At 42.4% G+C, this 25,891-nt stretch overlaps 1 protein-coding gene across 1 annotated transcript in view; it reads right to left on the bottom strand.

Annotated features, from left to right (window-relative positions):
- The window catches only part of kdm5a (lysine demethylase 5A), a 278,206-nt gene that overhangs the window by 35,577 nt on the left and 216,738 nt on the right, over nucleotides 1-25,891 (bottom strand). The window contains exons 24-25 of the mRNA XM_080190586.1: nucleotides 5,277-5,420; nucleotides 1,144-1,306 (exon numbers count right to left, since the gene is read on the bottom strand). Of these exons, the coding sequence (XP_080046712.1) occupies nucleotides 1,144-1,306; nucleotides 5,277-5,420 (307 nt within the window). The remainder of the gene's footprint in view (nucleotides 1-1,143; nucleotides 1,307-5,276; nucleotides 5,421-25,891) is intronic.

The following is a 25,891-nucleotide window of genomic DNA, read 5'->3' on the forward strand; positions in this document are numbered from 1 at the left end:
GCAGTTAATGCTAAATTTTAAATGATGCATTTTAAATTCGAGACAGATTTTTATTTGTTAAAGATAAAGATTGGTGTATAAAGTCAGGTCGCAGATCTCACAACAGGCTCAAGGAGCTAAATTATTTATTCATGCTGCTATAAAGTATCAGGTTGTTGGTGAATTTGGAGAGGGGGCTACGGGATTAAAAGGCAGATTGAATTAATTGAGGATGAGGAGTCACTCAGCTGAAGTAAAAGAGGTGGGGAGCAACCACCAGTCATCCGCTTGGCCAGTAGTCAGTTTCTAATATATCATGACCAGTTCAACATCAATGTAAATCTCATATCTTCTACCCTTCAAGTAGCCAGGCATCACTTCAAAATGCTGTATCTGGTGGTAACCAGTTGCTTAGAAGTACATTGGCAACTACTACCACATCTGTAGAAAGTTCTGGAATGATGCTTGATGTGTCCAGCCAGATCTATTGCTGGAAAATGGAGGAGTGAATTTGAGATAGGATTTGTGGTGTGATAGATAATAAGGATTTCAAAGGGGAGGCAAGGGTAGAGGGGACAGTAGTGAAAAGAGAAGGTATGAAAGAGAAGATCTCTGCAATTTTTGTCAAGAGAAGAAAATTACGTGAGCAGTAGGATCCCATTTCTTCTTTCCCGCTGAAAATCAATGAACACCTTGCCTCAGTGAGGTTTCGTCAAAGCACATATCCTGTGCTCTAATCTCTCTCATCTGGAGACAGGTTGAGTACATTAATACAAATGATCAAACAATACACTTAACTGGAATTCCAAAAGTAAAGACAGACATTGAGCCTGCAGAAATAATAGTTGATGGTCTTGAATCATAGAATCTTTACAGTGCAGAAGGAGGCCATTCATCCCATTAAGCCTGCACAGACAACAACCTCACCTATCCTTATCCCTGTAACCCTATGTATTTACCCTATTCATCCCCCTGACACTAAGGGGCAATTTAGCATGGCCACATAACCCACATATCTTTGAAGTGCAGTTGAAAAGCAACTGACAAAACTTATGTAGCCGTTCATTACGGCTAAGCATATCACCTTACGGCAACTACCTCAACACAGCAGGAATATATTTAAACAGAATGGTGCAGCACATCATTCAATACAGTCAGACTGACCTTGTGAGAAAGACTTTGATGCTGAAGAATAAGCATGTTCTGCACAGAATGATGGTGTAGCTGGCCAAACATGCGACACCACTTCCTCTGCTTTGATTGGAATTTCTTCATCACAGAACAGGTTTGGTTCCAAGCTGCCTGATGATACACTGCTGGCCCCATCCTAGAAAACAAAGAAAACTTGCAGCTTGAGACCAATACTTCCCAAATATCCATTAAACATTTGTTCAGGCAAGGCTAATTCACATTCTATAAGAGTATTGGACACTCCACAACAACTAGAACAATGGGATATTACTGGATTATGCAACTCTCTAAAGCACATTATAGTTAAGGATCAAAGGATATAATTAAAACAGAGCGCAATTTAGGGAAAAGAATAAATTAAATGTTTTAAAAGATCTTAACAGGGTTTTCTGAAAATATAGATTACATATGATTACACTGGAGAAATGACAAAGATACAGGCCATTCAGCACAACCAGTCCACGCTGGTGTTTATGTTTCAGTCAAGCCTCCTCCTACCTTTTCCTATTTAATCCTACCACTTTGTTCCTTTTTTCTTCAAATTTTATCTAGCTTCCCCTGTAACAGCACCTATACTATTCACTTCAACCGCAAGCTATGATAACAACTTCCACACTCGCCAGTTCTTCGGAATTCTCCACTGGATTACTTGGTGACTATCTCATATTGACAGCTGTTTTCTGCTCCTCTAAGAAGAGATACTTTCTCTATATCCACTCTGTCAAAATCATTCAGAATTTTACCTCACTCTATTAGGTCACTCCTCAGCTTTCATTTTCAAGAGAAGAGAGCCAGCCTATCAATCCTTTCTGATACATTTATCCAAGTTTTTCTGGATTATTCTTGTAAATCTTCTCTGCAAGTGTTTCTCATATCCCTTTTATAAAATGATGCCCAGAATTAGACACAATACTCAAAGTGTGGAATAACCAAGATCCAATACAGGTTTAGCATACTTTTCAATTTTATGCCTCTAAAAATAAGTCTAGTACTTGGCATTTTTTTTTAAATACTAACCAATGGTGGAATGCTTAGTCATTATGTATCTGTTCCTCTACCTTACCTGGTACTTTCCAACTAATAACTAGCCTCTCTGTTCTTCCTATCAAAATGTACTACCTCACTTTTATCGGTGTTCAATGTCATTTGCTTATTAGTGCCTATTCTGCTAGTTTATTCATGTCCACCTATACTTTGTTGCAGTCCTCCTCAGTATTGACTATCCAATTTGGTGCTATACGCAAATTCAGAAAACATTTTTGATTCAAAAATCAAAATTTTTAAAGTAAACTGGAAACGGCATTATGTGATGTTAATGTACTTTTAAGAGATGTTTTTAAAATAATCATGATCTCTAAAGCTCTCACAGCTTCAGTGTTTCTCATTTCGTAGCCTTAGCTGTTGTCACTATGGCACCAGTTTGTCCGGAGGAATCTTTTTATTACTGCTTAAACGGGTTTGTTTATCTTTACTGTGGGATCTTGTATGGCTCTGCACTGTTAGGAGGAAAACTCGGTGGCAGCTCAAGTGACAGGAGCTCTTTCATCTTCAGTTCTGAGCTCCAAGTTTGAGTTTTCGAAGGGACAGCAAAGAAGTGTTTCCCTCTCTCTCTCTCTGGTTTTAGGAATTCTACAGGTCAACTGAAAGCATCCTGGGAGTAGAAAATCTGCTGTTGGGAGCTTGACCAGAGTCTGCCTGAGGTTCTGGGATCTGTCTGACTTCAAACTGTTCTGGCTGCATCAAGAGGAATACTAGAATTTACAAGACTGAGAATTTCCAATTCTCCAACCAAAGGACTCAATTCTAATATCACGTGAGCATTAGACTTTGCGTGTTGAACCTGTTTAAAGAGTTTTGTCTACAGCAAGGATTTGTTTGATTGGAACATTTCAGATATATTTGTTAGGGGTGACACATTATCGTGCTGGTTTTGTTTATAATTGGTAAAAGTTAATGCTAATTTTCTTTCCACACATGTTAACTATATTCTTAAATAAACTTTGTTTGAGAAAAGCTCCCTAGTGGGTCATTTGAATCATACCTGAAGTGAAACATATCACACTTATCCTAGCCAAATTCAAAATGTAAAACTAATAATCCATGAAACAGTTTGGAGTTCCTGACCTGAACCAGAACAATTGTGAAACACCATTTTCCATCTTCTGCCACTCTGAATAACTGCTGAGGAACACTGTATATGAATTTTAGTGTCAGTATGTTGCCAGGTACATCAGCCATACATTATTGGTTGATCAAATCAAACAGCATGTTCCTTGATTGGTCGTAATAGGTAGAGCATAGACTATATTGAAGAAGCCCACACTAACAAAACCCAAAAAAGAATGTCTGCTAGATGTGACCTCTGATGTTCAGCACTTAGTAAACAATCCTGAGTGTCATATTAGCTAAATGAACAACTAATTTAAGATAGCTGAGTTTGTAATGTGGCTCATTTATGCTTGCCAAGAGCAACATACATTCACATGCAGAGGCCTGTTCTCTGCAAACGAAAGGAACATGTTCAAGCTTTGCACCTTTTTTGAATTATCCAAACACTTGGACACCTGTTACATCCCTGTGTTGTCAGGAAAGGAATTCCAGGATTTAAATATGCTGCCAAAGGTGTCTTGGCAAGATCCTGCAATGCATCTTTCAGATGGTACAGACTGCTGCCGCTGTGTATTGGTGGTGGAAGGTGTACCAATAAAGTAGACTGCATTGTCTTGGATGGTGTCAAGCTTTATGACTGTTGTTGGAACGACCCTCATCCAGGCCAGTGGAGAGTATTCCATTACATTTCTGACTTGAACTTTGTGGATGGTGGACAGACTTTGGGGAGCAAGGAGGTGAGTTATATGCTATTGAATTCCCAGTTTCTGACCTGCTCTTGTAACCACACTATTTAGAACATAGAACATTACAGTGCAGTACAAGCCCTTCGGCCCTCGATGTTGTGACGACCAGTGGAACCAATCTAATGGCCCTCTAACCTAAACTATTCCAATGTTATCCATATGCCTATCCACTGACCATTTGAACGCCCTTAAAGTTGACGAGTCCACAACTGCTGCAGGCAGGGCATTCCATGGCCTTACTACCCTCTGAGTAAAGAATCTACCTCTGACATCCGTCCTATAATTACCACCCCTTAATTTAAAGCTATGTCCCCTTGTGTTAGCCATCACCATCTGAGGAAAAAGGATCTCACTGTCCACCCTATCTAACCCTTTGATCATCTTGTATGCCTCAATTAGGTCACCTCTCAACCTTCTTCTCTCTAACGAAAACAACCTCAAGTCCCTCAGCCTTTCCTCATAAGACCTGCCCACCATACCAGGCAACATCCTGGTTAACCTCCTCTGCACCCTTTCCAATGCCTCCACATCCTTCTTATAATGTGGCGACCAGAACTGTACGCAATACTCTGTGCGGCCACACCAGAGTTTTGTACAGTTGCAACATGACCTCACGGCTCTGAAATTCAATCCCTCTACCAATAAAAGCTAAAATTTGATGGGCCCAGTTGAGTTTCTGGCCAGCGGTCACCTCCAGGGTGTTGATAGTGGGGGAATCAGCATTGGTAATGTCATTGAATGTCAAGGGGAAACGGTTAACTTCTCTCCAGTGATGATCACTTCCTGGAAGTTGTGTGGTGTGAACGTCTCTTCCAACTTATTAGTCCAAGTTTGAATGTTTTCCAGAGCTTGTTGTATTCTGACACTAATTGCTTTATGATCTGAGTAGTTGTAAATGGTACTGCACACTGTACAATCGTCAGTACTACCCCCAATTCTGAACTTTTGTTAAAGAGAAGGTCATTGAAGAAGCAGCTGAATGCGGTTCAGCAAATAAACTCCTGTAATGATTTTCTGGAATTGAGATGATTGATCTCAAAAATCATCTTTCTTTGATGCAATATATAACTCCAGTCAGTGGAGAGTTTTCCCCGATTTCCACTGATTTGAAGTTTGCAACCAATATTGAATCTGTCTAACAAGTGAGCAAAGCATCAATTTACTCACCAAAACTACTGCACACTTTCAGCAAACAGATCACTCCAGTCATGAACACAATTGAACAAAATTATTTACGTGAAGGAGACTTACTTTTTTCTCATAGCGATACGTGTCTCTAATATCATCATCAGAGTCTGTCTCCTCCTCATCTAGTTCAAGAGATTTTCTGGGTGAGTTTGCCAAACTTCCAATGCTCCTGCTGAAAGCAGACTGTTGAACACTCTGCAAATGTTCCTGTGGATATAATTATACCAAACGCTCTGTCAGATACTCTGTTGCTTGCACTATGCCTTACCAAATACATTTGACACCAAACCAAGTAGGGAGGTACTATGCTAGATGACCTAAAGTTTAATCGAAGGGAATAGGCTTTAAGGAACGTCCTAGATGAGGAAAAATAGGTTGAGAGATTGAGAAGCAACTTCAAAACTTAAAGACTTGGCGGCTGAAAACAAGGTGATTATGGTGGAAATTTTAAACCCAGGAATAGTCAAGAAATTAGAACTGGGGGAAGAGAGAGGTCCTTTAGAGTAGGATTGGTTTGGGGAGGCAGAATGGCTAGAGGAAATTACAGAGATGAAGAAAGGAGGGGCCATGGTTTTTAAATCAACACATTGCTTTATGTTGACCAAATATAGGAAATGGAGCACAGGAGAGATGGGGGAAATGGGGATTTGGATAGCAGAGGTTCAAATCACCTCAAATTTACGGAGTGTAAGAATAGGAAATCAGGCCACAAGTACACTGAAGTAATTAAATCTACAGTTTACAGATGCATAGATGAGATTTTCAGCAGTAGATCAGCTGAGCCAAGGCGGAGTCAGGCGATGCTACAGAGATAGAAATGGGTGATTGTGTCAATAGGTAGTAGGAAGCTCAGTTGGCTGGACAGCTGGTTCACGATGCAGAGCGACACCAACAGAGCGGGTTCAGTTCCCATAGTGGTTGACATTATTCACGAATGCCCGTCTTCACAACCTTGCCCTTCTTCTGAGGTATGGTGATCCTCAGGTTAAATCACCACCAGTCAGCTCTCTCTCTTAAAGGAGAGGGTAGCCGATGGTCATCTGGGAATAAGGCAAGTTTTACGGCAGGAACAAAGAATAGTACAGTGCAGAAACAGGCCCCTCAGCTCTCCAAGCCTGTGCCGATTATGATGTCTGCCTAAACTAAAACTGTAAGGGGAGCATAGAATTCGAAGCATAGATTTCCCCCCACTATCCTTGAGCTAACCAAACCTTTCCCTGGCTAACCTCTTGCACTTTACATACGTATAAAATGCCTTAGGATTTTCCTTAATCCTTTTGCCAAAGACTTTTCATGACCCCTTTCAGCCCTATGTTCTATGTAAGCACTTAAGGAGTCTGTATCCTTCCATTCCCATCCTATTCATGTATTCGTCCAGTTGCACTTTAAATACTGCTATCATACCTTCTCCCACCACCTCCCTGGGTAGCATGTTCCAGACATTCGTCACTCTCTGTGTAAAAAAAACCTGCCTCACACATCTTAACCCTATATCCCCTAATACTTGACTTTTCTACCCTAGGGAAGAGCATCTGACTATCCACTCTGTCCATGCTTCTCATCATCTTGTAAATTTCTATCAGGTCACCCCTCATCCTCTATTGTTTCAGTGAGAACAAACAGAGTTTATGCAACCTCTCCTCATACCTAATACCCTCCAGACCAGGCAACATCCTGGTAAACCTCTTCTGTACCCTCTCCAAAACATCAACACGTGGTGACCAGAATTGTACATGACATTCTAAATGAGCCTAACTAAGGTTGTGTACAGCTGTAGCATGACTTGCCAATTTTTATACTCAATGCCCTGACCAATGAAGACAAGCATGCTGTATGCATTCTTGACTAATTTAACCACCTGCGTTGCCACTGTCAGAGATCAGTGGATGTATGCGCCCAGATCTCTCTGCCTGTCAATACTCCTAAGGGTTCTACGATTTACTGTGTAATTCCTAAATGCTTTGGACCTTCCAAAATGCATTACCTCACACTTGTCTGGATTACACTTCATTTGCTACTTCTCTGCCCAAGTCTCCAACCAGTCTATATCTTGCTACATTCTCTGACAATCCTCTTCACTATCTGCAATTCCATCAATTTTTGTGTCGTCTGCGAACTTACCAATTAGACCAGCTACATTTTCCTCCAAATCATATACATCCCTGTGGAACACCTCTGGTCACAGCGTTCCATTCAGAAAAGCATCCTTCTACTGCTACCCTTCTATGGCCAAGTCAGTTCTGTATCCATCTCAGCAGCATTCCTCTGATCCCGTGTGGCTTCACCTTTTGTACCAGTTTACCATGAGGTACCTTGTCAAAGGCTTTACTGAAGCCCATGTGTCCAACATCCATTGCCATTCCTTCATCTATCATCTTTGTCACTACCTCGAAAAACTCAATCTAGTGAGGCATGACCTCCCCTTCACAAAACCATATTTTCTATCACTAATAAGTCCAGCTGTTTCCAACTGTGAGTAAATCCTGTCTCAAAAGAATCTTTTCCAATAGTTTCCTTACCACTGACTTAAGGCCCATGGCCCATAATTTCCTCGATTATCCCTGCTGCCCTTCTTAAATAATGGAACAACATTGGTGAAGTTCCAGAGGATTGAAGGATAGCCAATGAGGATACAAAGATTTCTGTCAAGACCCCAGCAATTTCTACCCTTGCCACCCTCAGTACTCTGGGGTAGATCCTATCAGGCTCTGGGAACTATCAACTTTAATGCTTTTTAAGATGCTCAACAACTCCTCCTTTTTGATATCGACATGAACCAGAATATCTGCACGCCCTATCCTAGGCTCCTCATCCATCAAGTCCCTCTCTTTGGTGAATACTGAGGCAAAGTATTCATTTAGTATCTCACCTATTTCCTCTGGTTCGAAGCATAGATTCCCCCCACTATCCTTGAGTTGACCAATCCTTTCCTTGGCTAACCTCTTGCACTTTACGTACATATAAAATGCCTTAGGATTTTCCTTAATCCTTTTGCAAAGACTTTTCATGGCCCTTTTCAGGCCTCCTTCCTCCTTTCCTTTTAGATCTTAAGAACACTTCCTTTTTCTTTTTGACAAGGCTCATAAAACCCCTCATTATCCAGGGTTCTTGATATTTGCCACTTATCCTTCATCCTCACAGATACATGCCAGTCCTGAATTTCAATCAACTAACATTTGAAACACTCCCATATGTAGATGTTGATTTATCCTCAAACAACTTCCCTCAATCTACAGTCTCCAGATCCTGCCTATTATCGTCTTCCCCCAATTTAGAACCTTCACCTGAGGACCACTCTTTCCCTTATTCACAAACACCTTAAAAGTTGCGGAATTATGATCATCCATCCCAAAATGAACAGAGAACAAACAACATTACAGCTCAGGGACAGGCCCTTTGGCCCTCCAAGCCATGCTGCCCAAGTGAACTAAAGCCCCTACCCTTCCGGGGACCACATCACGCCACTCCCATCCTATTCACGTATTTGTCACACATCTACAAATGCTCTCCTATCGAAACTTCGATCACCTGGCTGGGCTCATTCCCCAATCCCAGGTCTAATATGGTTCCTTCCTGAGTTGGGCTATTTACATACTCTTTCAAGAAACCCTCCTGGACGCTCCTTACCAATTCTGCCCCATCCAAGCCCCTAGCAGTGAGCCCCAGTCAATATAGGGAAAGTTAAATCACCCACTGCAACAACCCTGTTGTTTTTGAATCAAATGGAATCAAAAAAATCTGTCTGCATACCTGCTCCTCTATTTACTGCTCGCTGTTGGGAGGCCTGAAATAAATCCCCAACATTGTGACTGTACCTTTGCTATTCCTGAGCTCTAACTATATTGCCTCGCTGGCTGAACCCTCTGGAGGTGTCCTCCCTCAGTACAGTTGTGATATTCTCCTTAACCAGTAATGCAACTCCCCACTCCTTTTACATTTCCCTCTAACCTGCCTGAAGCATCTAAATCCTGGAATGTTTAGCTGCCAATCCCACCCGTCTTTCAACCAAGTCTCTGTAATAGCAACAACATTATAGCTCCAAGTAATAATCCAAGCTGTAAATTCATCTGTCTTACTGGTTTAACTCCTTGCTTTGAAACAAACGTACTTCAGACCACTGGTTTTGCTGTGTTCAGAACTATCCCCTGCCTGTTCTTCCTCTTAATCTTACTAACCTTAGTTTGTAGCTCTCCCTCAGTTATTTCTCCTTACAACCTACTCCTATGGTTCCCATCTCCCGACATACTAGTTTAAACCTTTCCAAGTGACTCCAGCAAATCTATCTGCCAGTATATTGGTGCCCCTCCAGTTTAAGCGTAACCTGTCCTTCTAGTACAAGTCCCACCTGTCCCGGAAGAGATCCTAATGATCAAGTTATCTGAACCTCTCCCTCTTACACCAGCTCTTTAGCCATGGGTTTAGTTGCACTATCTTCCTACTTCTAGCCTCACTGGCATGTGGCACAGGAAGTAATCCTGGTCCTCTTTTTTAAATTACTACCTAACTCCCTGAACTCCCGTTGCAGGACCCTGTCACTCTTCCTACTACGTCATTAGTACCAATGTGCATCATGACCTCCTGGCTGTTCGAAGATCATCTCATCTATCAGGTACAAAGTAAAACAGGACCATCTCTATCAAATACCCCGAGTAAAATAGGACCAGCCTTTTCCTAAATATGCCCTTAGAGGAGACAGTCCTGTTTTACTCTATCAGATATTCTCTCAGAGTAAAACAAAACCAGCTTCTTTATCAGATAAGTGAGAAAAAGGCTGACTATAAAAGAGTTCAGAGAGAAAAGGAAAAAGGAAATAAGAGAAACTAAGAGAGAGTATGAAAAGACTGGCATCTAACCGAAAAGCGAATCTAAAAATCTTCCATTGATGTATACTTTCCAGAAGTGTTATAAGAGGGGGGCTGGGACATACTTGTGGTATATATATGTTCCAATTATTTGTGCTACATCGGTCATTAACGGGAAGAGCACCCTAGATCACGATACCTGGAGATGGTACGTTGGGAGTGTTACAGATACCTTTGAGACTAAGGACAAAAGCATGAAGAGCAGAGGACAAAAAAGAAAGATCAAAACACTCAGCAGCAACTGCACCTTCACTCACACCTACTATGGGAGAATCAGCCTGCCATGGCCAAGCCTGACAAGCCACTACCAGGTTGCAATCACTGAGCATGAACCTTCCAAAATTTTTATCTGTGGAGAAATTTGAGAGAGAGCGAGAGAGAGATATTCCAATTCAAGTTACAACCAGTAATCTATATATTTGTTGTATATCGTTGGTATTCCTGTAACTTCTATCAGTCACACAAACACATGATATAACATAATTAAAGGAGATGCAAGAACAGCAAGATCTGGGAACTTTATGATCATAAGAAATGTGAACAGTAGTAAGTCATTCAGCCCCTCGAGCCTGCTCCGCCATTCAACAGGATCATGGCTAATCCAACATTTTTCCCAGCCATTTTCGTGCCCTTTCTGCCAGAATCCTTGATCCCTTGTTTTTTTCTATCTTAACCTTAAACATGCACGGATCTTTGTGATAAGCAATTCCAAAGGCTCTCAATCCTCAGAGGAGAAATTCCATCTTATCACAGTCTGAAATTTGCGCCTCCATATTCTGAGGCTATGCTCTCTGGCCCTAGACTCTCCCATGAGGGGAAACATCCTCTCAGCTTTTACCTTGTCAAGCCCCCTAAGAATCCTATATGTTGCAATGAGATCATCTTTCATAGAACATAGAACATTACAGCGCAGAACAGGCCCTTCGGCCCACGATGTTGCGCTGACCAGTTTCTTTAAAAAAAAACACTGACCCACTAATCTAAACCAATCCCTTTTCGTCCATAAACCTATCCACAGATCTCTTAAACGCCCCCAAACTAGGCGCATTTACAACCGCAGCAGGCAGGGCATTCCAATCCCTCACCACCCTCTGGGTAAAGAACCTACCCCTGACTTCCGTCCTATAACTACCCCCCCCCCCCCTTAATTTAAAGCCATGCCCCCTCGTGCTAGCTTTCTCCATCTGAGGAAAAAGGCTATCACTATCCACCCTATCTAAACCTCTAATCATCTTATATGTTTCAATAAGATCCCCTCTTAGCCTCCTTCTTTCCAGCGAAAACAACCCCAAATCCCTCAGTCTCTCCTCATAGGACCTCCCCTCCATACCAGGCAACATCCTGGTAAACCTCCTCTGCACCCTCTCCAAAGCCTCCACATCCTTCCTGTAATGTGGGGACCAGAACTGCACACAGTACTCCAAGTGCGGCCGCACCAGAGTTGTGTACAGTTGCAACATGACGCTGCGACTCCTAAATTCAATCCCCCTACCAATAAACGCCAAGACACCGTATGCCTTCTTAACAACCTTATCTACTTGATTCCCAACTTTCAGGGATCTATGTACACATACACCTAGATCCCTCTGCTCCTCCACTCTATTCAAAGTCCTCCCGTTAGCCCTATACTCAACACATCTGTTACTCCTACCGAAATGAATTACCTCACACTTCTCTGCATTAAACTCCATCCGCCACCTCGCGGCCCAGCTCTGCAACCTAAGTCACCCTGCAAACTATGACACCCTTCCTCACAATCTACCACACCTCCGACTTTGGTGTCATCAGCAAATTTACTAATCCACCCAACTATACCCTCATCCAGATCATTAATAAAAATTACAAACAGCAGTGGCCCCAAAACAGATCCCTGAGGCACACCACTCGTAACCGAACTCCATGACGAATATTCACCATCAACCACCACCCTCTGTCTCCTATCTGCTAGCCAATTCCTGATCCAAGTACCTAGATTACCCCCAATCCCATACATCTGCATTTTCTGCAGAAGCCTACCATGGTGAACCTTATCAAACGCCTTACTAAAATCCATATATACCACGTCAACTGCCTTACCCCTATCCACCTCTTTGGTCACTTTCTCAAAGAACTCAATAAGGTTAGTAAGGCACGACCTACCTGCTACAAAACCATGCTGACTGTCTCTAATCAATTCATTACTCTCCAAATAACTATAAATCCTATCCCTAATAATTCTTTCTAAAACCTTGCCCACAACAGAAGTAAGACTCACCGGTCTATAATTCCCAGGGAAGTCTCTGTTCCCCTTCTTAAACAATGGGACAACATTCGCCGTCCTCCAATCTTCCGGTACTATACCAGAGACCAACGATGACCTGAAGATCAGAGCCAGAGGCTCTGCAATCACCTCTCTAGCCTCCCAGAGAATCCTAGGGTAAATCCCGTCCGGACCAGGGGACTTATCTATTTTCAAGCCCTCTAGAATATCCAGCACATCCCCGGTATCAACTGCAATACTTTCTATTTTACACCCCTGCACCCCAGTGTCCTCCTCAGCTACATTCATGTCCCCCTGCGTGAACACCGAAGAGAAATATTGGTTCAATGCCTCTCCAATCTCTTCCGGTTCCACACACAACTTCCCTCTACTGTCTATAACTGGCCCTAATCTTGCCCTCACCAACCTTCTGTTCTTGACATACCTATAGAACGCCTTAGGATTCTCCTTAATCCTATCAGCCAAAGTCATCTCATGTCCTCTTTTAGCCCTTCTTAACTCCCTCTTCAACTCCCTCCTAGCCAATCTAAAGCTTTCTAATGCACTACCTGAGCCCTCAAGCCTCATCCGAACATAAGCCTCCTTTTTCTTCCTAACCAACGAATCAACACCACGGTTCCCTAGCCCTACCAAATCCTCCTTGCCTGACAGGGACATACCTATCACAGACCCGCAGTAGCTGCTCCTTGAAAGAATTCCACATTTCGGACGTTCCCAGTCCCTGTAATCTCCTAGTCCAACCTATGCTTCCTAATTCTCTCCTAATAGCCTCATAATTACCCTTCCCCCAGCTAAAACTACTGACCCGAGGTTCATGCCTATCCCTTTCCATCACTAAGGTGAACGTAACCGAATTGTGGTCACTATCACCGAAATGCACACCAACTTCCAAGTCTAGCACCTGGTCTGGCTCATTACCCAGCACCAAATCCAATATAGCCTCACCTCTAGTTGGCCTATCTACATACTGAGTCAAAAAACCTTCCTGCACACTTTGAACAAAAACTGACCCCTCTAACGAGCTAGAGCTATAGCAATTCCAAACAATATTAGTAAAGTAATTAGTATTCATTCTTCTAAATTCCAATGAGCAGAGTCCCAACAGTTTAACCTTTGCCCATAAGACAATTCCTTCATACCAGGAATCATCCCAGTGAATCTTCTCGAACTGCCTTCAATGAAATAATACCTTTCCGTAAATAAAAAGGACTAAAACTGCCCACAGTGCTGCAGATGTGGTCTCACCAGAACCTTTTACAGTTGCAGCAAGACTTCCTTCCCCACTCTTATACGCCAATCCCTTTGAAATAAGGACAAACATTCCATTAACCCTCTTGATTACCAGCTATACCTGTGCACTAGCTTTCTACGTTTTATGCACAGGCACGAGGATGTATGTGCAAAGATCATTAAAGGTGGCAGGGAGGATAGAGAAAATGAAAATAAAGGCTTACAGAATCCTGGGCTTTCTAAACTCAACTCAATAAACAAGGAAGTTATGATGCACCTTTATAAAATAGTGACTCAGTCTCACCTGCAATACTGTGACTAATTCTCGGCACTTTAGGAAGGACATGAAAGTTTTAAGGCATTGCCACGCCATGGTTTTAAGAGAGAGTGCAGAAAATATTTATGAGAATGGTTCCAGGAATGAGAAACTTCTGTTATGTGAACAGAAAAGCTAGGGCTATTCTTCTTAAATGGAATGTTGGCATTTATTGCAAAAGGACTGGAAATATGAAAGTAGAAAAGTGTTGTTGCAATTGTATATGGTTTTGGTGAGACCACATCTGGAGTAGTGTGTCCAGTTTTGGTCTCCTCATTTGAGGAAGGATGTGGTGGCATTGGAGGCAGTTCAGAGGAGGTTCACCAAATTGAATCGGGAAATTAAAGGATTGACGTATGAGGAGAGATCAAACAGTTTGGGCTTGTACTCGCTGGAGTTTAGAAGGATGAGAGGGGATCTGATCGAGGTATGTAAAGTACTAAAAGGGATTGATAAAGTAAACAGAGACAAATATTTCCCCTGTGGGACAATCTAGAACAGGTATAAGTTGCGAGGCAGTAGGTATAAAAAGAGATGAGGAGGAACTACTTTCCACAGAGCGTGTTGAATTTGTGGAACTTGCCAGCCCCGTAGTGCAATGGAGTCTGAATCATTAAATTGTTTCAAGAAGGCGATAGATTTTTTGATAAAAAAGGGTTAAAGGGATATGGTGAACAGGTAGGGAGGTGGATTTGACACAAAGGAGAGATCAGCCGTGATCTGATTGAATGGTAGAGCAGGCTCGAAGGGCTGAATTGCCTACTTCTGCTCCTAAATTCCTATGTTCCTATGTGAAGGAGATGTTTGGGAGAATATTTAATGGAGTTATTCAGAATCATGAGGAGTCTAAACAGAATAAATATATGGAAACTGTTTCCACTGGCAAAGCAAAGGATAATGTTTGACATGTGGTTTTGCAACTGGAAGGCAGTCACCACAGGACTCAATACTCTGCCTCCTGCTTTTTGTCATTTGTTAATAACTTAAACGCAAATGTTGGTGTGCTGATTAGGAGGTTTGCAGATGATATAAAGGTGGGCCATGTGATCGAAATTAAAGACACTGCTTTAGATTACATGATGGTTTGGCCAGTTGGGAGAAAGTAGCAGTGGAATTCAATCCAGAGAAGTGAAAGAGGTAGGTGCAACAAAATAAAAGGGAATATAAAAGAAATAGAAGTATAAGGCAAAGGAACAGAGCAACCTCAGAGTATAGCAAGGCAGGTTGAAAGTTGTACAAGACGACATGTGCCATGTTTTCTTTTATTAGTTGAGGCAAAGAGTGTTTACTGGAACTGTATACAACACTAGTAGAACCAGAGTTTGAGTACTGTATACAGTTCTGGTGTCAGGAAACATAGGTAATTTTAAATAATATATTTGCATTCAAATAAGGCATGCCTTTGTCTAAATTTAGTTTTCTGTTTGTGTATTTGAAAGGGTTAATGGCTTCAGTTTGGTTTAGATGCATGAGTGGTAATGAGGGCTTATGATGTGAAAAAAAGCAGGTTTTGACACGAAGATGAATGGAAAAGCAAATTGCGTGGAAGGTGCGGAAAGTCTGCAGAGAGATCTGGATAGGCTGAGTGAGTGGGCGAGGACCTGGCAGATAGAGTATAATGTGAGCAAGTGTGAGGTTATCCACTTTGGTAGAAATAATAATAGGAGGGATTATTATTTAAAGGGCAAAAAGCTGCAGCATGCTACAGTGCAAAAGGGACCTGTGGGTCCTTGTGCACGAATCGCAAAAACCCAGTCTGCAAGTGATCAAGGCGGCAAATGGAATGTTGGCCTTTATAGCGAGGGGGATAGAATATAAAAGCAGGGAGGTCTTGCTGCAACTGTACAGGGCACTGGTGAGGCCGCAACTGGAGTACTGTGTGCAGTTTTGGTCGCTGCATTTGCAAAAGGATATATTGGCCTTGGAGGGAGTGCAGAGGAGGTTCACCAGGCTGATACTGGATATGAGGGGGTTAGCCTACGAGGAGAGAGTGAATAGACTGGGTCTGTACTCGTTGGAGTTTAGAAGGCTGAGGGGGGATCTTATAGAGATGTATAAGATAATGAAGGGGATAGATAGGATAGAGGTAGAGAGATTCTTCCTGCTTAGAAAGGATAGCAGAACTAGAGGGCACAGCCTCAAAATAAGTGGGGGGCAGTTTAGATCGGAGTTGAGGAGGAACTTCTTCACTCAAAGGGTGGTGAGTCTCTGGAATTCTCTGCCCACTGAAGTGGTGGAGGCTACCATGCTGAATATATTTAAGTCACAGGTAGATAGGTTTCTGATAGACAGGGGAATTAAGGGTTATGGGGAGAAAGCGGGAAAGTGGAACTGATCCACTTCAGATCAGCCACAATCTTGTTGAATGGCGGGGCAGGCTCGAGGGGCTAGATGGCCTACTCCTGCTCCTATTTCTTATGTTCTTATTAGGTTGTTGCTTAAGGGGCACCCTAAGACAGAAAGAACTTGTGAGTTTGTTGTAAGACAGAGCTGGGACAATAGGACACAAGGAAGGGAATTACAGAAAACAGGTTTCCCAAAGGAATGAAATAAAGTCCCAAAAACCAGGGAGTGGCGACAAAAGGTATATATCAAGAAGATAGTTAAGAACAAAGAGCAAGAAGCTGAACAAGGTCTTGTTTAGGAGAATTCAAATAAAAAGTAGAGAAAGTGCTCTGAGTAAAAGAGACAACTGCAAGAACCAGATTTAAAGTGGGCTAGGTGGAAAGAGGTGAATCAAAAGTTTGGTGACATTTTAATATAGCCAATGAAGCAACAGTGTTCTTTTGGTGTGGCCGGGTTCCTGAGAGATTATATGGAAGTTTGAACGCGTGTATCAATCCAAGGAAAGAATATAGAAAGGAATGATTGAAATCCTGGAAGTGGATCTTTGGTGAAAGCATCCGAAAGAAGCATTGTTTGGGTGGGGCGGGGGGGGGGGGGGATTCCAGACATGTTTTTCACGAGTGGAGTCTGGAAGCATTCACACGGAAGTCAGATCTCCAGCGAGACCAGTTAGCTCTCAGCAGAACAAACATCTAGGGGATTTGATGAAAAACCTGCATAAGTTGTATTGGGTGGCATCTACTACTTAGTTTCAGAGTGGGGTGTGTCTGACCCCAGCTGGCATGTTGGTTTACATCGATGTATTTACTGAGAACATTAAGAGAATAAGATATATTTCTGTAACTTGTGTTATCCATGTAAATCTGTAAAGATATATGTGCATTGAAAGACTAGTGTATTGTAGTTAATATTTGCTTGATTAATAAAGGGACAGCTGACTGGTGGTAATTTGACCTGAGGACCACCACCCAGAGAGGACAAAGAGGAAATTCAGGAGCATATTTCCTGAACAAGAAAATTTTGGTTATGAGGAAAAATTGAATAGGCTCAGGTTGTTTTATTTGCAATAGAGAAGACAAATGGAGACATAATAAATTGTGGAAGGAGATTTTTAGCCAGCTAACAAGATTTATAGGCAGAATGCAGTCATTCAGGGGATAAGAAATCAGAGATAAATGATATTGAGCAAGCTAACACAAACAGCTTATGAATGTGTGAATGAAGTAAGGGAATCAAAACAAGTAATTATGATTTTAAAACATACGTACTGATATTTTAAATATATTTCAATGTATTGTACACTTTAGTCAAGCAAAGCTACAGAAAGACATGGTGGTAAAAGTCAATAATTTAAAGCCAAAGTTCAAGGAACTGGTTAGTCAGCAAGTCTTATCGGATGGCATTCCGAAGAGGGTTAGAAGTCTGACAACACCAGGTTTAAGTCCAACTGATTTATTTGATAGTAAACTCACAAGCTTTCGGGGTTTGCCCCTTCGTCAGGCGAATGGAGAGTTCTGGCCTCAAACGGCGGGAGTAACTATGACACTCTTAAGGTAGACAGACAGAGCATATAACAGCACAGTTTACAGATTACTGATTAGAGTGCGAATTTTTACACCTAACCTGCTATTCAAGCCTTAAAGTGGCCAACAATGTGAGTGGAAGGCACATTAAGCCCAGGTTAAAGAGATGTGTATTGTCTCCAGACAGTACAGTAAGTGAGGTTTAGCAAACCCAGCCAAGTTATGGGGGTTACAGATACTGCGACATGAACCCAAGATCCCTGTTGAGACCATCCTCATGCGTGCGAAACTTGGCTATCAGTCTCTGCTCAGTGACTCTGTGCCGTCGTGCATCGTGAAGGCCGCTTTGGAGAATGCTTACCTGAAGGTCAGAGGCCGAATGCCCGTGACCAATGAAGTGTTCGCCAATAGGAAGGGAACAGTCTTGCCTGGTGATTGTCGAGCGATGTTCATTCATCCGTTGTCGTAGCGTCTGTACGGTCTCCCCAATGTACCATGCTTCAGGACATCCTTTCCTGCAGTGTATTAGGTAGACAATGCTGGCCGAGTTGCAAGAGTACGTACCATGTACCTGGTGGATGGCATTCTCACGTGTGATGATGTCATCCATGTCGATGATCCGGCATGTCTTGCAGAGGTTGCTGTGGCAGGGTTGTGTGGTGTTCTCCTGAACGCTGGGTAGTTTGCTGAGAACAGTGGTTTGAGGTTGTGCGGTTGTCTGAAGGCAAGAAGTGGGGATGGCCCTGGCGAGATGTTCGTCTTCATCAATGATATGTTGAAGACTCCAGAGAAGATGTCGTAGCTTCTCCGCTCCAGGGAAGTACTGGACGACGAAGGATACTCTGTCCACCGTGTCCTGTGTTTGTCTTCTGAGGAGGTTGGTGCATTTTTTCGCTGTGGCGCTTCAGAACTGTCGATTGATGAGTCGAGCGCCACAGCAAAAAAACACACCGACCTCCTCATAAGATAAACACGGGACACGGTGGACAGAGTATCCTTCGTCGTCCAGTACATCCCCGGAGCGGAGAAGCTACAACATCTTCTCCGGAGTCTTCAACATATCATTGATGAAGACGAGCAACTTGCCAGGGCCATCCCCACACCCCCACTTCTTATCTTCAGACAACCACACAACCTCAAACAGACCATTGTTTGCAACAAACTACCCAGTGTTCAGGAGAACAGTGACCACAACGCCACACAACCCTGCCACCGCAACCTCTGCAAGACATGCCGGATCATCGACATGGATGACATCATCACACGTGAGAATACCATCCACCGGGTACACAGTACATACTCTTGCAACTCAGCCAAAGTTGTCTACCTAATACACTGCAGGAAAGGATATCCCGAAGCATGGTACATTGGGGAGACCACGCAGGCGCTATGACAATGGATGAATGAACATCACTCGACAATCACCAGGTAAGACTTCCTGTTGGCGAACACTTCAGTGGTCACGGGCATTCGGCCTCTGACCTTCGGGTAAGCATTCTCCAAGGCGGCCTTCACGACACACGACGGCGCAGAGTGGCTGAGCAGAGACTGATAGCCAAGTTCCACACACGAGGGCGGTCTCAACAGGGATCTTGGGTTCATGTTGCAGTATCTGTAACCCCCATAACTTGGCTGGATTTGCTAAACCTCACTTACTGTACTGTCTGGAGACAATACACAGCTCTTTAACCTGGGCTTAATGCTCCTTCCACTCACATTGTTGGCTACTTTAAACTTGAATAGCAGGTTAGGTGTAAAGATTCGCATTCTAATCAGTAATCTGTAAACTGTCTGTGCTGTTATATGCTCTGAGGCCAGAACTTCCATTTGCCTGACGAATAGGCAAACCCTGAAAGCTTGCGAGTTTACTATCAAATAAATCGGTTGGACTTAAACCTGGTGTTGTCAGACTTCTTACTGTGTTTACCCCAGTCCAACGCCAGCATCTCTACATCATGATTCCGAAGAGGGACATATTGTGGAACATTAATAAATAGATGCTTCAGCGGCCAGACACAAGGATAGATATGACCCCGGATACAGAAATACACATCTATTCAACTTGGCAGTGAACCTGTGGGAACGTCCATTTTGACCTTGCGGTCTGTCATTACCAGGTAACAGGGACATAGTTAGTGCCAAGTGGGGAGGTTACGTTCAGAATCAGTTGGATAAGATATCACCATGCTATTAAGTATCTTATAGTTGGGTGAGATACTTGACAGAGATTTGTATTGATTATGACTGTTAAATGAAATTGATTTTTAAGCTAATTAAAGGCAGAATTATTGATTATGAAAATGTATAATTGATCTGTATTTGACGCTGTACTTCAAATCTTTCGGAGAGATTCTGTTGCTGTTCCAGAGCTATTAAACCTTTCGTGAGACTCGGCTATAAGTTTGTATCGTCTTGTTCTATGTTAAATAAATTTTGCTACATCTTTTGTACAGAGATATTTGCATTGTGAGTTTTGAACTGTTTTAAGTTTAAGACACAAATGGCCACCTTGAAATTTCCTCACAACATAAATTATGAAGGGTCCAGATAGAGTGAATAAGGGACACCTGTTTCCACTTGGTGCTCAGGTCCATGCCAGGAATTACTGATTTCAGGTAAGACCGGATTTGACATTCAACTCACATTTGTTTGAGAATTCAAATTATGATATAAAAAAAACTTGCTTGTGGGTATCTAGCAAAAATTTACAAATTCTTTCATAGGATGTGGGGGTCTCTGGCTACACCGACACTTTTAATACCTCTTCCTAACTGCCCTTGAGGAGGTGATGGTGAGCTGCCTTTTTGAACAGCTACAGTCTATATGGTAAACGCACCAGCCATGTACTCCAGCAGTACAAAAAGGCAGATATAGAACAGGATTCCAATGCAGAAACAGAGAAACCGGATTTGGAAGGTGCTGTCTTATAGATGGTACACACTGCGGCCACTTTTCATAAATGTTAATAGTGGTGGAAGGGGTGCCTATCAAGCAGGCTGCTTTGTTCTGGACAGTATTGAGCTTCTTGAGTGTTGATGGAGCTGCACTCATCCAGGCAAGTAGAATGTATTCCTCACACTGGGAAATACAGTGTCGCCACAGTATTTGCTTGGCAAGTCCATTTTAATTTCTGGTCAATGGCAACCCCCAGGATGTTGACAATGGGAGATTCAGCGATAGTTATGCTATTGAATATAAAGGGGAGATGATTAGATACTATCTTATTAGAGATGCTCATTGCCTGGCATGTGTGGCATGAATGTTACATGCTACTTATTTGCTCAAGACTAAATGTTGCCCAGGTCTTGCTGTATTTGTATATAGACTGCTCAAGTATCTGAGGTGCCGTGAAGCCATTAGCAAGCATCCCCACTTCTGACCTTATGATAGAGGAAAGGTCACTGATAAAACAGTTGAAGATGGTTGAGCCTAAGACACTGTCCTGATGAACTCCTGCAGTGATTGACCTTCAACAACCAAAGCAATCTTCCTTTGTGCTAGGATGACTGTAACCAGTGAAGAGTTTGCCCTTCCCGATTCCTATCGATTCCAGTTTTGCTAGGGCTCCTCGAGGTCAGTCAGAGGTTTATAGCATGGAAATAGGCCCTTCGGCCAAGTTGTCAACGTCGCCCCTTTGTTTTTAACCACTATGCTAGTCCCAACTGCCCATGTTTGGCGCATATCTTTCTTTAGCCATCTTATCCATGCAATTGTCTTAACGCTTTTTAAAAGACAAAATTGTACCTGCCCCTACTACTACCTCTAGCACCTTGTTCCAGACACTCACCACCCTGTGTGAAAAAATTGCCCCTCTGGACCCTTTTATATCTCTCCCCTCTCACCTTAAACCGATGCTCAAGTTTTAGACTCCCCTACCACTGGGAAAAGATATTGACTATCTAGCTCATCTATGCCCTCATTGTTTTACAGACTGCCCTGAAGATCGCCTTGAAATCTCCTACGCTCCAGGGAAAAAAGTCCCAGTCTATCCAGCCTTTTCTTACAACTCAAAGCATCAAGTCCCAGTAGCATCCTAACAAATCTTTTCTCGACTTTTTCTAGTTTAATAATATCCTTTATACAACAGGGTGACCAGAACTGCACACAGTATTCCATGTGTGGCCTTACCAATGTCTTGTACAATGTTAACAATATGTCTCAACTCCTGTATTCAATGTTCTGATCAACGAAACCAAACATGTCGAATGCCTTCTTCACTACTCTGTCCACTTGTGACTCCACTTTCAAACAGCTATGAACCTGTATGCCTCAATCTCTTTGTTCTATAAAACTCCACACAATGCCTTACCATTAATTGAGTAAGTCCTGCCCTAGTTCGATCTACCAAAATGCATCACCTCGTACTATTCTAAATTAAACTCCATCTGCCATTCATCAGCCCACTGGCCCAATTGATCAAGATCCCGTTGCAATCTGAGATAACCTTCTTCATTGTCCAGTATGCCATCAATCTTGGTGTCATGCAAAATTACTAATCATGCCATCTACATTCTCATCCAAATCATTCATATAAATCACAAATAACCAGCCCTAGCACCGATTCCTGAGGCACACCTCCAGTTTGAAAAAAAGTCCCCTACAACCACTCTCTGGTTTCTGTCATTCAACCAATTGTATCTATTTGGCTACCTCACCCTGGACCCTGTGAGATTTGACCTCATGCAACAACCTACCATGTGGTATCTTGTCAAAGGCCTTGCCAAAGTCCATGTAGACAACATCAACGGCATTGTCCTCATCGACCTTCTTAGTTACCCCTTCAAAAAACTCAATCAAATTTGTGAGACATGATTTTCCACTCACAAAGCCATCTGTCCCTAATCAGTCCTAACTTCTCTAAACTCCTGTAGATTCTGTCTCTCAGAATACCTACTAACAACTTACCCACCACAGGAGTGAGGCTCAACGACTTCTAGTTCCCAGACTTTTCCCTGCAGCTCTTTTTAAACAAAGGCACTACATTTGCCATCTTCCAATGTCAGGCATTTTATCTGTGCTGTCAATGTTTCAAATATCTCTGCTAGGGGACCCAAAGTCCTGGGATACACTTCATCAGGTCTCTGGGATTTATTTATCTTGATGCACTTTAGGAATTTCAGCACCTCCTTCTCTGTTATATGTACACTCCTCAAGACATCACTATTTATTTCCCCAAGTTCCCTAACACTTTCTCAACAGTGAATACTGAGGAGAAATATTCATTTAGGATCTCACCCAACTCTTGTGGATGTGCACACAGATGACCTTGTTGATCTTTAAGAGGCCCTACTCTCTCCCTTGTTACTCTTTTGGCCTTTATGTATTTGTAGAATCTCTTTGGGTTCTCCTTTGCCTTATCGGCCAAAGCAATCTCATGTCCCATTTTTGCCCTCCTGGTTTCGCTCTTAAACTCTACTCCTACACCCCCTTCAAGGGATCCACTTGATCCCTGCTGCCTATGCATGTCATGTGTGTCCTTCTTCTTGACCAGGGCTTCAATATCCCGAGTCATCTAGGGTTCCCTACTTCTATCAGCCTTGCCCTTCACTCTAAGAGGAATGTGTTCATCCCAAACCCTGATTAATACATCTTTGAAAGCCTCCCACTTGCCAGATATCCCTTTGCCTGCCAACAGACTCCCCCAATTAACTTTTGAAAGTTCCTATCTGATACGATACCATCAAAATTGGCCTTGCCCCAATTTAGAATTTTAACTTTTGGGCCAGACCTAGCTGTCTTAAAACTATTGGATTTATGGTCACTGGTCCCAAAGTGATCTCTCACCAACACTTCTGTCATCTGCCTCTCCTTATTTCCCAAGAGGAGGTCAAGTTTTGACTCCTCTCTAGTCGGGCCATCACATGTTGAATGAGAAATTCCTCCTGAATACACTCAAATTTCTCTCCATCCAAGCCTCTAATACAATGGATATCCATAGGAAAGTTTTTAGGAAATTTAAAATCAATACCACCCTATTTTTCTTGGAGCTATCTGTAATCTCCTTATATATTTGTTCCTCAATTTCCCGCTGACTATTTGGGTGCCCATAGTACAACCCTAGCCAAGTAATTTCTCCTTCCTTAGTTCTCAGTTCTATCCATATGGACTCAGTGGCCGAACTCTCAGGAGTACCCCTTTCAGTACTGCCGTGATGTTTTCCCTAAAAGTGCTACTCCCCCCTCCTCTCTATACCCTCAGATGCTACAGGAAAGATAGAACCGCCTGTTCTATCGTTTCTATAGCAACTGTACCTTGGAACAGGCAAAGGCAGCCTTGACCGCAAAGGCAGCCTTGACCGCAAAGGCAGCCTTGACCGCAAAGGCAGCCTTGACCGCAAAGGCAGCCTTGACCGCAAAGGCAGTCACTCCCACCTGAATTCAGCTCTTTTGTCCATTTTTGAACCAAGGCTGTAAGGGGGTCAGGAGTTAACAGGCCCTGGCAGGACTCAAGCTAAGCATCCATGAGCAGGTTATTTCTAAGTGCTGGTTGATAGCACTATCACCGAACCTTCCATCATGTTCTTGATGATCCAGAATAGATTAGCGGGGTGGAAATTGGCCGAGTTGGATTCGCCTTGCTTTCTGTGGATAGGGTATACCAGGGATGTGACAATGGTACCTGGGACATGGTCTGTAAGGTATGATTCCATAAGAATGACTTTGCCCGGCTGTTGCTTGATTCGACAAAAACAGAAAAATGCTGTAAAAATGCGGCAAGTCTGGCAAGTGGGGAGAGAGAAAATAAAGTTAACATTGAGTATATATGACACTTCTGCAGAGCTCAAAATGTTAACTCTTTTTTTTATCTTTCCACAGATGCTACCAGATCTGCTGATCTTTTTCAGCATTTTTTGGTTTGTGTTTCCGATTCTAGCATCTGCAGTATTTTGTTTATATATTATGTTGATTAACTAGTCTGCAGGGCAGCTCTTTCAACTCCAACAAGTCCCTAGATTTAAAATCTGAACACAAAGAAACAATGCAAAACACGTACACGCATTCCACCTTCTCTTCCACACAGACAACGTAATTTACAACACAACAGAAATTATTAGAGATCGTCAATAGGATGGGAATAGAGGGATACAGTCCCCGGAAGGGTAAGAAGTTTTAGTTAAGTCAGGCAGCATGGTTGGTGCAGGCTTGGAGGGCTGAAGGGCCTGTCCCTGTGCTATAGTTTTCTTTGTTTTTTGTTCTTATTGCGAGAAAATTATTCTAATATTTGGCTAGCTGAAGTGAAAAATTGTGCATATTCATATGCTTATTCTGCAGGATCAACACACTTAACACTTAGAAATCTTGACAAAGAATCTGGATAAAAGGTCAAGTAAAAACTTAAAGCTATTAAAAAATAAATGTACTTTTGTAAGTTATGAAATATGGTTTTTAATTTTTCTTACTTTAAAAACCTTATTTTGGATATTAGAGGTTTTAGCTATTGAGAGTCAAAAATCTTCAGAAAATGTTGATGGATTTAATTGGTACATCAGCAAGTGGCATTAGCTAGACAATTCCTTCCAATGTCATACTGACCATTCTGTAAATAAGAACTTACATTGAACATAGAGCCATGTAAACAGTGACTACGGCCTTCAAATGTATACAGTAGTTACTATTGACATTCTGCAGCGCATAAATACATTGTGAGCTGTTAAGACAAGTGTTTCCAGTTCAACATTCTAGTGGATTTGCAAATCTTGTAGATTCATTATATTAATTAAAATGGGCCACTTTAAGATTGGATATAGGGTTGGAGCTTGCAATCTCTACCTTTCATGCATTAAACAGATTGAAGTTTTATTTTCAGCAGTTATTTGCAATGCATCATTCTAATGTTTTAAAGTTTATTTATTAATCACAAGTATTAACACCGCAATGAAATTACTGTGAAAATTCTGTAGTCACCACACTCCGGCATCTATTCAGGTACACTGAGGGAAAATTTAGCATAGCCAATGCACCTACCATCACACCTTTTGGACTGTGGGCGGAAACTGGAACACCCAGAGGAAACACATGCAGACATAGGGAGAACGCCCAGACTCCTTACTGACAGTGACCCAAGCCAGGAATTGAACCCGGGTCCTTGGCGCTGAGAGGCAGCTGTGATAACCATCATGCCACCATGCTGTTCTGGAACTT

Source organism: Carcharhinus amblyrhynchos, chromosome 6 (assembly GCF_965287045.1).
Source record: "Carcharhinus amblyrhynchos chromosome 6, sCarAmb.v2.hapA, whole genome shotgun sequence".
Taxonomy (NCBI): Eukaryota; Metazoa; Chordata; class Chondrichthyes; order Carcharhiniformes; family Carcharhinidae; genus Carcharhinus; species Carcharhinus amblyrhynchos.